Source organism: Homarus americanus, unplaced genomic scaffold (assembly GCF_018991925.1).
Source record: "Homarus americanus isolate GMGI-L3 unplaced genomic scaffold, GMGI_Hamer_2.0 scaffold46858, whole genome shotgun sequence".
Lineage (NCBI taxonomy): Eukaryota > Metazoa > Arthropoda > Malacostraca > Decapoda > Nephropidae > Homarus > Homarus americanus.
In genome coordinates, this window is record NW_024747784.1 from 29,070 (window position 1) to 43,158 (window position 14,089).

A 14,089-nucleotide genomic window follows, 5' to 3' on the forward strand; every position below is an offset into this window, starting at 1 on the left:
CCAGAGCCTCTACCAGACACCAGTACCAGACACCAGTACCAGGCACCAGCTACCAGACGCCAGTACCAGGTACCAGTGACAATAGTGGTACTACAGGGTGTGTTCTTCCTGCAGTGATCTAGCGTGACCCCATACCCCACAACTACACCTTCCTGTATCCCAGGACGGTCAACACCAGACTTATGTTTCCCCAGGATGAAGAAGGATGAGCAAGTTTATTTTTTTACCAGGAGGTACCTTCCAGTTTTTATCCCAGTGTGAACATGACCTGGATAGTGTTGTCATCACCTTAGCGCGCGTGCGCGAGCTAATCCCGAAAATTGCAGTTAGTGATGTGGCCAAGAAAGGTTAAATGGCCGCCTGTCGCTAATGGAGGGTGGGTGTCGCCTGTCGTGTGTAAGTGGCCGCCTGTCGCCATGGAGGGTGCGGCCGCCTCGTTGTGGCCATGGAGGTAAGTGCCGCCTGTCGCTGGGCTGGAGGTGTGGCCGCCTTGGGCCGAGTGCCGTCGCTGGCGCGGGAGGGTGTGGCCGCCTTGCCGCTAAGTGGCGAGGGCCGCCTGCCTCGGCCAAGTGGAGTGCGGCCGCCTGTTGTGGCCATGGGAGGGTAAGTGGCTGTCTGTCGAGCCACTAGACATCCATTGGCGCTGATGGTGCAGACAGGTGAGATTGTGGCGTAATTTGGCGGGAATTAGCGGGTACCTGGCGTGTTTTGGCTAATGTGTGGCGGGTGTAGAGAGGCGGGTACTTGGCGGTCATTTGGCGGAAATTGGCGGGTTCTTGGCGGTTATTTGGCGGATATTACCCCAGTACCCCACCCCTCTAACCCTTCCCCTCCTCCCCATCATCCCTCCCCCTCCTTCCTCTTCCTCACCCTACCTTCCCCCTCCCCCTACTCTCCTTCCTGTCTCCTCTCTCCACCCTTCCTCTCCTTCTTCCCCTCCTCCCCCTCCCCTCCTCCCCCTCTCCTCCTCCCCCTCCTCTCTACTCTCCTCGTGTATAATTTGCCTCTCATCACATCTGTCCTCTTCCTGTCATTCGCTTTTTTTCTTGTTTTTTATTGATGTTTCCTTTCGTTTTTTCCTTCTCTTTATCTTCTCCTGTTTTATTATTATCATTATCATGTTTTTTTTAGTTATTCACTTTTATTTATATGTTTGAATTTTATTATTTTATTTGTTTGTTTGTTTGTTTCTGTGTTAATTTGTCGTCTCTTGTTTTCATTTGTTGTTTTAGTTTATTATTGTTTTGGTGTTCTTGTTATTTGTTTGTTTTTCTGTTTGTTTTTTGTTTGTAGTCTTTGTCTTATCCTTGTTCTCTCTTTCTCTTTGTTTTTCTCCCGTATGTCTTATGTTGAGCTCTCTCTCTCTCTCTCTCTCTCTCTCTCTCTCTCTCTCTCTCTCTCTCTCTCTCTCTCTCTCTCTCTCTCTCTCTCTCTCTCTTTCTCTCTCTCTCTCTCTCTCTCTCTCTCTCTCTCTCTCAGTGGTTGTCATGACACCTGAGGGGACACAGGTGACCCCGGGCTAATTGGTGTCAAGGGTGACAGGGAGTAATGGTCACCTCCTCACATGACACCCCTTGACACTTGACACTTCCTGGTTGCCACGGCATACATTCCTACACGACACTTCCTGACACCTGACACTTCCTGAATGACACCTCATGCATTCTGACACTTCTTGACACTTACCTGAAGATGGAGGAAGTATTGCACCCCCCCGCTTCCTGGCAGTAACATCTATGACACTTGACACTCGATGCTTTGACACATGACACCTTCTGACACTTTATTTATTTATTTATATGGCATTAAGGTGTATTTTTTGTCATTTATTGGCCTGACCCAGCCCTTTATGACACCTCGTATGACACCTCTCTTCCTTGACACTTTACATGACACCCTTTGCCCCTGACAGACCAATATTCTGTACGTCAGTTGTGTACTTGTATGTTAAGTGGTGGTGTGGTGGCAATTATACTCACCTCTCTCAATGCTGACACTGGTTCGAATCCCTCTTGACTGTGTATGTGTGTGTGTGTGTGTGTGTGTGTGTGTGTGTGTGTGTGTGTGTGTGTGTGTGTGTGTGTGTGTGTATCTCTTTCTCTCTCTCTCTATTTATCTGTCTTCGTCCTGTCTCATTCTGTCTCTGCCTCCCCACTCTCTCTCTCTCATCCCCTCTCCTTCTCCTCTCCCTCGCTCCCCCTCTCCCCCTCCCCCTCTCCCCCTCGTTAACACCCTCCTCTAACACCAGAACAAGACACACAACCTCTCCTCTTGGGAACATTCACACGATATAAACACACAACATTCTCATAATAAAACCACATTTAATATTCTACCTTTATTACCAATTTTGTTTCCTTCTCACGGTGCTCATATAAACTGTAGTTAGTGGTCTGTTGTGGTCTGTTGTGGTCGTCTGTTGTGGTCTGTGGTCGTCTGTTGTGGTCTGTGGTCGTCATAGAAGCTGTAGGTAATGGTCTATTGTAGGTCTGTGGCGGTCTGTGAGTCTGTTAAGGTATATGCAGGTAGATAGATAGATAGATAGTTGCTCCTCGTGTTCAAGAATGGCCAGCCCAAGGGCCACCTCAGCATGAATTTGTTTAAGGTGTAGAAGCTGTCGCCAACACAACAGCCACACCCTGAGTTAACGGGCTGCATGACCCAGTGTTTAAGGTGTAGAAGCTGTCGCTAACACAACAGCCACACCCTGAGTTAACGGGCTGCATGACCCAGTGTTTAAGGTGTAGAAGCTGTCGCCAACACGACAACCACACCCTGAGTTAACGAGCTGCGTGACCCAGTGTTTAAGGTGTAAGCTGTCCTTAACACATAACCACACCCTGAGTTAACAGGCTGCATGACCAGTGTTTAAGGTGTAGGGCTGTCGCTTTAACACAACAACCACACCCTGAGTTAACGAAGCTGCATGACCAGTGTTTAAGGTGTAGAAGCTGTCGCCAACTTTTAAACAACCACACCCTGAGTTAACAACTGTAGCCTTGACCCAGTGTTTAGGTGTAAAAGCTGTCGCTAACACAACAACCACACCCTGAGTTAACGGCTACCTTGACCCAGTGTTTAAGGTGTAGAAGCTGTCGCCAACACAACAATCACACCCTGAGTTAACGAGCTGTATGACCCAGTGTTTAAGGTGTAGAAGCTGTCGCTAACACAACAACCACACCCTGAGTTAACAAGCTGTATGACCCAGTGTTTAAGGTGTAGAAGCTGTCGCCAACACAACAATCACACCCTGAGTTAACGAGCTGTATGACCCAGTGTTTAAGGTGTAGAAGCTGTCGCCAACACAACAACCACACCCTGAGTTAACAAGCTGTATGACCCAGTGTTTAAGGTGTAGAAGCTGTCGCTAACACAACAACCACACCCTGAGTTAACGAGCTGCCCAGTGTTTATGTGTAGAAGCTGTCGCCAACACAACAACCACACCCTGAGTTAACAGCTGCATGACCCAGTGTTTAAGGTGAGGCTGTCAGCTAACACAACAACCACACCCTGAGTTAAAGCTGCATGACCCAGTGTTTAAGGTGTAGAAGCTGTCGCTAACACAACAACCACACCCTGAGTTAAAGAGCTGTATGACCCAGTGTTTAAGGTGTAAGCTGTCGCCAACACAACAACCACACCCTGAGTTAACAAGCTGCATGACCCAGTGTTTAAGGTGTAGAAGCTGTCGCTAACACAACAACCACACCCTGAGTTAAAGAGCTGCATGAGGCCCAGTGTTTAAGGTGTAGAAGCTGTCGCCAACACAACAACCACCCTGAGTTAAAGAGCTGTATGACCCAGTGTTTAAGGTGGAAGCTGTCGCCAACACAACAACCACACCCTGAGTTAAGAGGCTGTATGACCCAGTGTTTAAGGTGTAGAAGCTTCTCTCAACACAACAACCACACCCTGAGTTAACGAGCTGCATGACCCAGTGTTTAAGGTGTAGAAGCTGTTGCCAACACAACAACCACACCCTGAGTTAACGAGCTGCATGACCCAGTGTTTAAGTGTGGCTGTTGCCAACACAACAACCACACCCTGAGTTAACGAGCTGCATGACCCAGTGTCAAGGAATAGTCCGAGAAGACCGGACAACTCGCCAACTGCACTGGCTAACCATTACCCCGGAACACGATTAACATCCAGGTTCCCAATTACTGCTGGGTAGACACATACACACTCAGTCACACACAGTTACTAAACCAAAAATTATCAATAACCTCAGAATTTGTCTACTTTTCATTTTTTCCCTAACTAATCTCCCCTCCTCTCCCCTCCTCCTCCTCTCCCCTCCCTCCTCCTCCCCTCTTACCCTCACTCCCCCACGCAACACAAAAGACAACTATGAAGGCATGGCGTATAATTTAGACTGAGACTATCAGCGACTGCCCTACTCCCCTCCTCTCCCCTTCCCCTCCTCCTCCTACCCCTCCCCTCCACCACCCCTCCCCCATAGAATCAACCATCTTGGGCATAGTTACATACCTCCAGGCACTTGGAATGGCCTTCTCGTCAGGTATGTCGGAAGTAATTGCGCAAGAATAAGTTAGAGGTTCTGTTTATGTAATCTCAAACATTACGGCCGTGCTGGACTAAGACGTTGGGTATGTGAACGGTGGGGGTGTGTGAACGGTGGGGTGTGTGAATGGTGAGGGTGTGAACGGTGGGGTGTGTGTGAACAGTGGGGTGTGTGAATGGTGGGGGGTGTGAACAATGGGTGTGTGTGGACGATAAGGGTGTGTGGCTGGTGGGGTGTGTGGATGGTGGGGTGTGTAAACAGTGGGGTGTGTGAAGGTGGGTGTGTGAACGGTGGATGTGTGGACAGTGGGTGTGTGAACGATGGGGTGTGTGAACAGTGGGTGTGTGGATAGTGGATGTGTGAACGGTGGGGTGTGTGAACGCCGGGTGTGTGAACAGGGTGTGTGAACGGTGGGGTGTGTGAACAGTGGGTGTGTGGACAGTGGGTGTGTGAACGGTGGGGTGTGTGAACGCCGGGTGTGTGAACAGTGGGTGTGTGAACGGTGGGGTGTGTGAACGGTGGGGTGTGTGAACAGTGGGTGTGTGGACAGTGGGTGTGTGAACGGTGGGGTGTGTGAACGCCGGAGTGTGTGAACAGTGGGTGTGTGAACGGTGGGGTGTGGTGAACATGGTGTGTGAACAGTGGGTGTGTGAACGGTGGGGTGTGTGAACAGTGGGTGTGTGAACGGTGGGGTGTGTGAACGCCGGGTGTGTGGACAGTGGGTGTGTGAACGTGGGTGTGTGAACCCCGGGTGTGGACAGGGTGTGTGAACGGTGGGGTGTGTGAACAGTGGGTGTGTGGACAGTGGGGTGTGTGAACGGTGGGGTGTGTGAACGCCGGGTGTGTGGACAGTGGGTGTGTGAACAGTGGGGTGTGTGGACAGTGGGTGTGTGGACAGTGGGTGTGTGTGAACGGTGGGTGTGTGAACGCCGGGTGTGTGGACAGTGGGTGTGTGAACGGTGGGGTGTGTGAACAGTGGGTGTGTGTGGACAGTGGGTGTGTGAACGGTGGGGTGTGGAACGCCGGGTGTGTGAACAGTGGTGTGTGAACGGTGGGGTGTGTGAACAGTGGGTGTGTGGACAGTGGGTGTGTGAACGGTGGGTGTGTGAACGCCGGGTGTGTGGACGTGGGTGTGTGAACGGTGGGGTGTGTGAACGCCGGGTGTGTGGACAGTGGGTGTGTGAACGGTGGGTGTGTGAACGCCGGTGTGTGAACAGTGGGTGTGTGAACGGTGGGGTGTGAACAGGGTGTGTGGACAGTGGGTGTGTGAACGGTGGGGGTGTGTGAACGCCGGGTGGGTGTTCCGTGAGATTAGGATGCGAACACCCGACTTGTGAACACGAGGGTGGAAGTGAACATCGAGTATTGGAGGTTCAGTTTGTGAGCGTGTAGAGGTTCAGGAGTTCAATACGTGGGGAAGGCTGATTAATGGGCCCTGTCTAAAGGGCCCTTCTTGTGTGAGGTTAGAGGTTTCTTTGGTTGAGACTTTGGGTCTATTAGGACAGGGCCCATTGAACCTGTAGATTTTCCTCCTCATCATCATCACCATCATCATCATCACCATCATCATATCATCATCATCACCACCATCATCCATCACCATCATCATATCATCATCATCACCACCATCGTCATCATCATCATCATCATCATCACCATCATCATCATCACCACCATCATCGTCATCATCATCATCATCATCACATCACCATCATCATCATCACCACCATCATCGTCATCATCATCATCACCATCGTCATCATCATCATCATCATCATCATCACCATCATCATCATCACCACCATCATCGTCATCATCACCACCATCATCGTCATCATCATCATCATCATCATCATATTATTTGAAATACTTTCCTCCACCATCTCCCCGATAACTACTATCTTCCTCACTTTACTCACCTACAGCTCCTCCTCCCACACTCTACCCTCTTCCCACCCCACCACCCCACTCTACACTCACCTACCTCTCCACACTCCATCCCCCCACCTACCTCCTCCCCACTCCCCACACCCCTGAGACTCACCTTACCACTAATATTTTACACGTTTATGTTGACATAGTTTAAGAGAGAAGGTGAAGCATGAAGAAATAGAGAGAAAATATAAATACTCTCTCTCTCTCTCTCTCTCTCTCTCGTAAACATCCTTCGTGTATCCTAGACCATATCTTTCCCCTCAACAATCTCTCTCCACCTCTTCCAACCCTTCCCCAGCCTCCCTCCCCCCTCCCCCAACCCCTCCCCCTCCCCCTCCCCAGCCCCTCCCCCCTCCCCAGTCAGCGTTTAAATAAATTAATACACATTCTGAGACTGTGTGTTGATGGCGCTGGGAGGGAGGAAGAAGAGGAGAGGAGAAGGAGGAACAGGAGGAGAAGGAGGAATAGGAGGAGGTGGAACAGAAGGAAAAGGCAGAAGGAGGGAGGAGAAGGAGAAGGAGGAGTAGTAAGTGAAGATAGGAAAGACAGAAGGGAAGGAAGGAAGGAAGGAAGGAAGGAAGAGAAGGAAGGAATTGAGTGGTATAGCGGGTGGAGACAGAGACAAACAGACAGACAGACAGAAACAGAGACAGACAGACAGACAAACAGATAGACAGATAGACAGAGACAGTTGTAGAAAAGGTAACACAGAGAGAGAGCCTTGCTCACAGTGTTTGTGTGGGCCATATCTCACAGTGTTTGTGTGGGCCATATCTCATAGTGTTTGTGTGGGCCATATCTCACAGTGTTTGTGTGGGCCATATCTCACAGTGTTTGTGTGGGCCATATCTCACAGTGTTTGTGTGGGCCATATCTCACAGTGTTTTGTGTGGGCCATATCTCACAGTGTTTGTGTGGGCCATATCTCATAGTGTTTGTGTGGGCCATATCTCACAGTGTGTGGAGGCCATATCTCACAGTGTTTGTGTGGGCCATATCTCATAGTGTTTATGTGGGCCATATCTCACAGTGTTTGTGTGGGCCATATCTCATAGTGTTTGTGTGGGCCATATCTGTGTTTGTGTGGACCATATCTCATAGTGTTTGTGGGCCATATCTCATAGTGTTTGTGTGGGCCTTATCTCATAGTGTTTGTGTGGGCCATATCTCACAGTGTTTGTGTGGGCCATATCTCACAGTGTTTGTGTGGGCCATATCTCACAGTGTTTGTGTGGGCCATATCTCCACAGTGTTTGTGTGGGCCATATCTCATAGTGTTTGTGTGGGCCATATCTCATAGTGTTTGTGTGGGCCATATCTCACAGTGTTGTGTGGGCCCTCTCTGATGTTTGTGTGGGCCATATCTCACAGTGTTTGTGTGGGCCCATATCTCCTCGTAGTGTTTGTGTGGGCCTTATCTCATAGTGTTTGTGTGGGCCATATCTCACAGTGTTTGTGTGGGCCATATCTCCCCAGTGTTTGTGTGGGCCATATCTCACAGTGTTTGTGTGGGCCATATCACAGAGTTTGTGTGGGCCATATCCTACAATGTTTGAGTGGGCCATATCTCACAGTGTTTGTGTGGGCCATATCTCACAGTGTTTGTGTGGGCCATATCTCACAGTGTTTGTGTGGGCCATATCTCACAGTGTTTGTGTGGGCCATATCTCTGTTTGTGTGGGCCTATCTCAGTGTTTGTGTGGGCCATATCTCACAGGTTTGTGTGGGCCATATCTCCAATGTTTGTGTGGGCCATATCTCACAGTGTTTGTGGGCCATATCTCACAGTGTTTGTGTGGGCCATATCTCACATGTTTGTGTGGGCCATATCTCACAGTGTTTGTGTGGGCCATATCTCACAGTGTTTGTGTGGGCCATATCTCACAGAGTTTGTGTGGGCCATATCTCACAATGTTTGTGTAGGCCACATCTCTCACAGTGTTTGTGTGGGCCATATCTCACAGTGTTTGTGTGGGCCATATCTCACAGTGTTTGTGTGGGCCATATCTCACAGCAATGTTTGTGTGGGCCATATCTCACAGTGTTTTGGCCCTCCTGAGATATGGCACTGGTCACTATAGGCGGTGTACGTTGATTCTACACTTCCACCACCACACTACCACACACCATCACACACCACCACACACACCCACACACCATCACACCACCACACACCACCACACACACCCCACACACCACACACACACACACCATCACCATCACACACACACACCATCACACACTACCACCATCACACACCACACACCACACACACCACCACACACCACACACACACCACCACACACACCACACACCATCACACACACCACCACACACACCACCACACCACCACACACACACCACACACCATCACACCATCACACCATCACACACACCCTACCATCACACACCACACACACACACACCACACACCACCCACACACACCATCCACACCATCACACACCACCACACCATCACACACACACACACCACCACATACACCACACACCACACACCACACACATCACACCATCAACTTCACCATCACACACCACCACACACCACCACACCACACACACACCACACACACACACACACACACCACACACCACACACACCACACACACCACCACACACACCACACACACACCACACACACCACCCACACACCATCACACACACCATCCCACACACACCACCACACACCACCACACACCACACACCACCCACACACACACCATCACACACCACCACACACACCATCACACACCACACACCACCACACCACCACACACCATCACACACCACACACCACCACACACCACCATTACCACCATACAGATTGCTACCATAAATCACCTGCTTGTGTGGTAGTGATGGTGGTGGTGGCTGGTCTTATCGTGTAGGGGGTGATAGGGGAGGGGGGGTTAGGGTTCAGGAAGTGGGGGGAGGGGGAGGGGGAAGGAGATACATTCGACCACACCCTCTTTTGGCCCCTCCCCCCTTCCCTCTTTCCTTCTCTCCCTTCTCCTGTCTCTCCCTTCCCTCTCTTCTTCCCATCCTCCTTCCCTCCCTTCCTCCCTCCTCCCCTTCTCTCCCTCCCCTCCTCCCCTTCTCTCCTCTCCTTCCCTCCGTCTCTCCCTCACTTCTGCAGGAATAGAGGAAGAGGGGAGCTATCTTCCTCCCCATTGACGTGGTGGGGTGATAGATGGAGGGGGGTGAGGGGGTGAGGGGGAGATAGTGTTCCCCTCCGCGATAATATTTCTATGGGAGGAAGAGAAAGGAGAGGAGGAGTAAGAGGAGAAAGGAGAAGAGGAGAAGAGGAAGAGGCAGGGGGAGTGAATGTATGTATGTATGTATGTATGTATGTATGTATGTATGTATGTATGTCATCCCCTCTAACACCCCTTCCCCCCCTCTCCCCAACACCCCCACACCCTCCTCCCCATACCACCCCCCCTCCTCCCCTTACCCCCCATAGGTACACCCACACCGTAACACCTAATTAGGAGGACTATTAAATATCATTATCTTGGCCAGTGTTCCTTAATCACCTCAACGCTTTATTCATTATGGAAATTACTGTTGAAAGGCTTAACGTAATTACCCTTTAGGTGTAAATTCTTTGTGTTTTTGTAATTTATTTTTTATTTTTTTTTATTTGTATTTATTTATTTTTTATTCGTAAGATGTGATGTTGTTGGTTTGTTGTTTTTGTTGTTGTTTTTGCTTGTTTTTTGTTGTTGTTTTTGTTTGTTATTTTTGTTGTTGTTGTCGCTGTTGTTGTTGTTTTTAGTTTTTTGTTTGTTTGTTGTTGTTCATCTAGTTGTTATTCTTCTTTTCTTCTTCTTCTTCTTATTATTATTGTTATTATTATTATTATTATTATTGTTATTATCATTATTATTAGTACTATTATTATTATTATTATTATTATTATTATTAGTAGTAGTAGTAGTAGTAGCCTGGGTACCTGTGGCTGGGTGTAATATTATGGGGTTGTGGTTGATAAATGGGTGTAAGTGTGAGTGGTGTGTGTTGGGTGTCGCCTGTGGTGTAGCAGCTGTCGGGTGGTGATTGATGTGTGTGTGTGTGTGTGTGTGTAATCAGCGAGGACTCTCTCTCTTCTCTCTCTCTCTCTCTCTCTCTCTCTCTCTCTCGCATTTTTAATTCGTCATCGTCTCAACACACTCCTTGCTCGTCGCCCGATTAATAATATCGGCCGTTCGGGTCATCGTCTCAGGTAAGGCTCTGTCCTCACCTGTAATGCGTGTATGTCGCGGCGCCAGTCATTTTGAGGAGCCTCTGCCCCCTTCTGCCCTCCTCTGCCCCCCACCCCTGCATAACTCACGGGGATGCTGTGTTTATCTCAGTTCCCAGCCGCTGCATTGCTCAGTTTGCCATCTCCCTCTCCCTTCATTGCTCCCTGAGAAAACCACTACTACTACTACTACTTTTTTTTTCGTGGCCTCCAGCCTCCCCCAATAGCCACATCTTCACCGCTATTTTATTACCTTAAAATTAACTATCCTAATACATAAGTAGCTACCCTGGCTGTGTTGAGTTAGTTGAGCTGCAGATCTATGTCTCAAAGTCGATATCTGCGACTTTTGTCGGCTTTGGGGCCGATGCTCTCGTTCCCCTGAGGCAAAGGAATGCAGACCTAAGCATAGAGAAGGACAGTCGACATCTCAACCAGGCTGTGACATAACTTCTGGGCTGCTGCTTCTGTTCGGAGATCACCTCCGCGAGTCTGGCGTAGAAACATCTTGCACTTGGTCCCATCCCACCAGAGGTTGTGAACACTAGAGGAGTGAAGCTGCCTTGATCAACGTTTTGAATTCTCTCCCCTATGCCCTTCTCTTGTCGTCTCGTTCCTCCTGTGTGCAGCATCGAGAGCTAGGTTATGGTGACATGCGGCCATTTACTACTAATATTTCCCGGTGTTTACGTCTAGTGGTGTGAGAGGGGTAGTGGTGTGAGAGGAGTGGTTGTGAGGGGTGATAGTGAGGGGTGTGAGAGGGGTGATAGTGAGGGGTGGTAGTGAGTGGTGTGTGAGGGTGGTAGTGAGTGGCGGGAGAGTGATAGTGAGGGGTGTGAGAGGAGGGTGATAGTGAGGGTGTGGAGGGGTGGTGGAGTGGTGGTGGAGAGGGGGTAGGCAGTGGTGGAGTGGTGTGGTGGTGAGTGGGGTGAGGTGAGGGAGAGGGGTGATAGTGAGTGGTGTGGAGGGGTGGTAGTGGGTGGTGTGGTAGGAGAGGTGTGGAGGGTGGTGGGTGTTTGGTAGTGAGTGGTGTGTGTGTGACGGTGGTGGTGGTGAGTGGGGTGAGAGTGTGAGAGCGTGAGACGTGAGAGGTGGTAGGAGGGGTAGGTGAGTGAGAGGTGGTGGTAGTGAGTGGTGTGTGTGACGGTGGTGGTAGTGAGTGGGGTGAGAGGGTGGTAGTGGCAGCCATTTATCCGCCACTATTATCGTAATCTCCTCCGCTTTGATGCATGGAGACCCCACTTCCTCTGGTGTCAGTGGTGGTGTCTAGTGGTGTCAGTGGTGGTGTCAGTGGTGTGTGTAGTGGTGGTGTCTAGTGGGGTCAGTGGTGGTGTCTAGTGGTGTCAGTGGTGGTAGTGGTGGTGTCTAGTGGTGTCAGTGGTGTGTCTAGTGGTGTCAGTGGTGGTGTCCAATGGTGGTGGTGTGCCAGTGTCAATGGTGGTGTCTGTGGTGTGTCAGTGGTGGTGTCAGTGGTGTCAGTAGTGTGGTGTCTAGTGGTGTCAGTGGTGGTGTCTAGTGGTGGTGGTGGTGTCTAGTGGTGGTGTCTAGTAGTGTCAGTGGTGGTGTCTAGTGGTGTCAGTGGTGTGTCTAGTGGTGTCTAGTGGTGGTGTCAGTGGTGGTGTCAGTGGTGGTGTCTAGTGGTGTCAGTAGTGGTGTCAGTGGTGGTCAGTGGTGGTGTCTAGTGGTGTCAGTGGTGGTGTCTAGTGGTCAGTGGTGGTGTCAGTGGTGTCAGTGGTGTCAGTGGTGGTGTCTAGTGGTGTCTAGTGGTGGTGTCTGGTGGTGGTGTCAGTGGTGTCAGTGGTGGTGTCTAGTGGTGTCAGTGGTGGTGTCTAGTGTGTCAGTGGTGGTGTCTAGTAGGTGGTGTCAGTGGTGGTGTCTGTATTTACCTGTCTGCAGCTGTATGAGGAGGATTTGAGGTGTGTGGAGGGTCTGAGAAGATGTGAGAGGAGATGTGGAAAATTTTAGGTGATGTGTTAGGTGAGGGGGAAAGTTCTCTCTCTACACCTACCAACTCACTTCATTGTTTATCGTTTCCTGTGACGGTCACGACTCAGGTGTGCAACTGACAATTTCCAGAAGCATCGAGTCCCCTCTCTTATTGCTACACACGCTAATAAAGGCTCAGGGGATGTCCGTCCGTCCGTCCGTCTAGTGATGTTGTCAGCACGATAACTTGAACCAACAGCCATAGATCTTGATGTAACTTGGTGTCTTGACGTATCGCAACACCATCTATGACCAGTTTGATAATCAGTTTTTTGTATCCATATTTTGGTTAAGGTTAGAACTCATTACCTGGGATGTTGATCTGTTATGGTCAATATTTTTTATCTTGTTCTTTATTTTAATAATTTTGGTGGTGTTTATTTGTATTCGTGTATTTGTTTTATTTGTTTATTTATGTATCTTATTTATTATTAAGAAATACTGAATTTAGACGTTAAAAAAATCACATTACAGTAGTTTGCATATTTTTTATTGTGTATTTTGTGATTATAAATTTGAAATGATAGATTAAAGACTTTTATTTGTCAATTAGGGTGATACTATAATAAAGATTAGATGAATTACTACCAAATAATATACTTACACCTGTCTAATTAATGGGTTACCTGCCTCAAGATTAGATACCTCAATTTATTTCACCTTGGTTAAGTTAGGTTAGGTAAGGTGAGGTTAGGTTAGGTTAATCTTATAGTGAAATTAAAACTGAAGGAGTTATATTTCAGGTTAGGTTAATGTTAGGTTAGGTTAATTAATTACCTCCATAACACTATACAGGTACTCTAATCACCCCCCCCCCTCCCCCCTCAGGCGTGTGCTCCCCGCTATGTGTGGTTCACTGAAAACCTGAAGCGGCGGGAGCCTGTAGGAACCTGCTACGTCGCCCGCCAAGGACTCACCGATTTCCAGGAGTTCTCGCCCTGTAGGACCCGTGAGTACATGTTCTTGTTGAGTTCTATTTAGAGTACTGACGCCCACTTTTCCTGATATTGAGTTCTATTTAGAGTACTGATCTGTAGGACCCGTGAGTACATGTTCTTGTTGAGTTCTATTTAGAGTACTGACGCCCACTTTTCCTGATATTGAGTTCTATTGAGAGTACTGATCTGTAGGACCCGTGAGTACATGTTCGTGTTGAGTTCTATTTAGAGTACTGACGCCCACTTTTCCTGATATTGAGTTCTATTTAGAGTACTGACATGTAGGATCCGTGAGTACATGTTTTTTGTTGTTTTTGGGTTCTATTTAGTGTACAAAACCCGTGAGTACTTGTTATTGTTGAGTTCTATTTAGAGTACTGATCTGTAGGACCCGTGAGTACATGTTCTTGTTCTTGTTGGGTTCTATTTAGAGTGCA

The 14,089-nt window shown here is 48.9% G+C and overlaps 1 protein-coding gene across 1 annotated transcript; it reads left to right on the forward strand.

The window, feature by feature from the left end:
• Positions 1–369: 369 nt before the first annotated feature.
• Positions 370–13,695, forward strand: LOC121879856 (integrin alpha-5-like). The gene is made up of 2 exons (XM_042386641.1): positions 370–603; positions 13,543–13,695. The coding sequence occupies exons 1-2, from the start codon at positions 370–372 to the stop codon at positions 13,693–13,695; spliced, it is 387 nt and encodes a 128-aa protein (XP_042242575.1).
• The last annotated feature ends 394 nt before the right edge of the window (positions 13,696–14,089 follow it).

What these genes read in the sequence shown, in the direction of transcription:
- LOC121879856 (XM_042386641.1), top strand. Translation starts at nt 370, where the DNA reads ATGGAGGGTGGGTGTCGCCTGTCGTGTGTAAGTGGCCGCCTGTCGCCA. An exon ending in CCTGTTGTGGCCATGGGAGG is followed by an intron (nt 604 to 13,542) that starts GTAAGTGGCTGT and finishes CTCCCCCCTCAG; the next exon opens with GCGTGTGCTCCCCGCTATGT.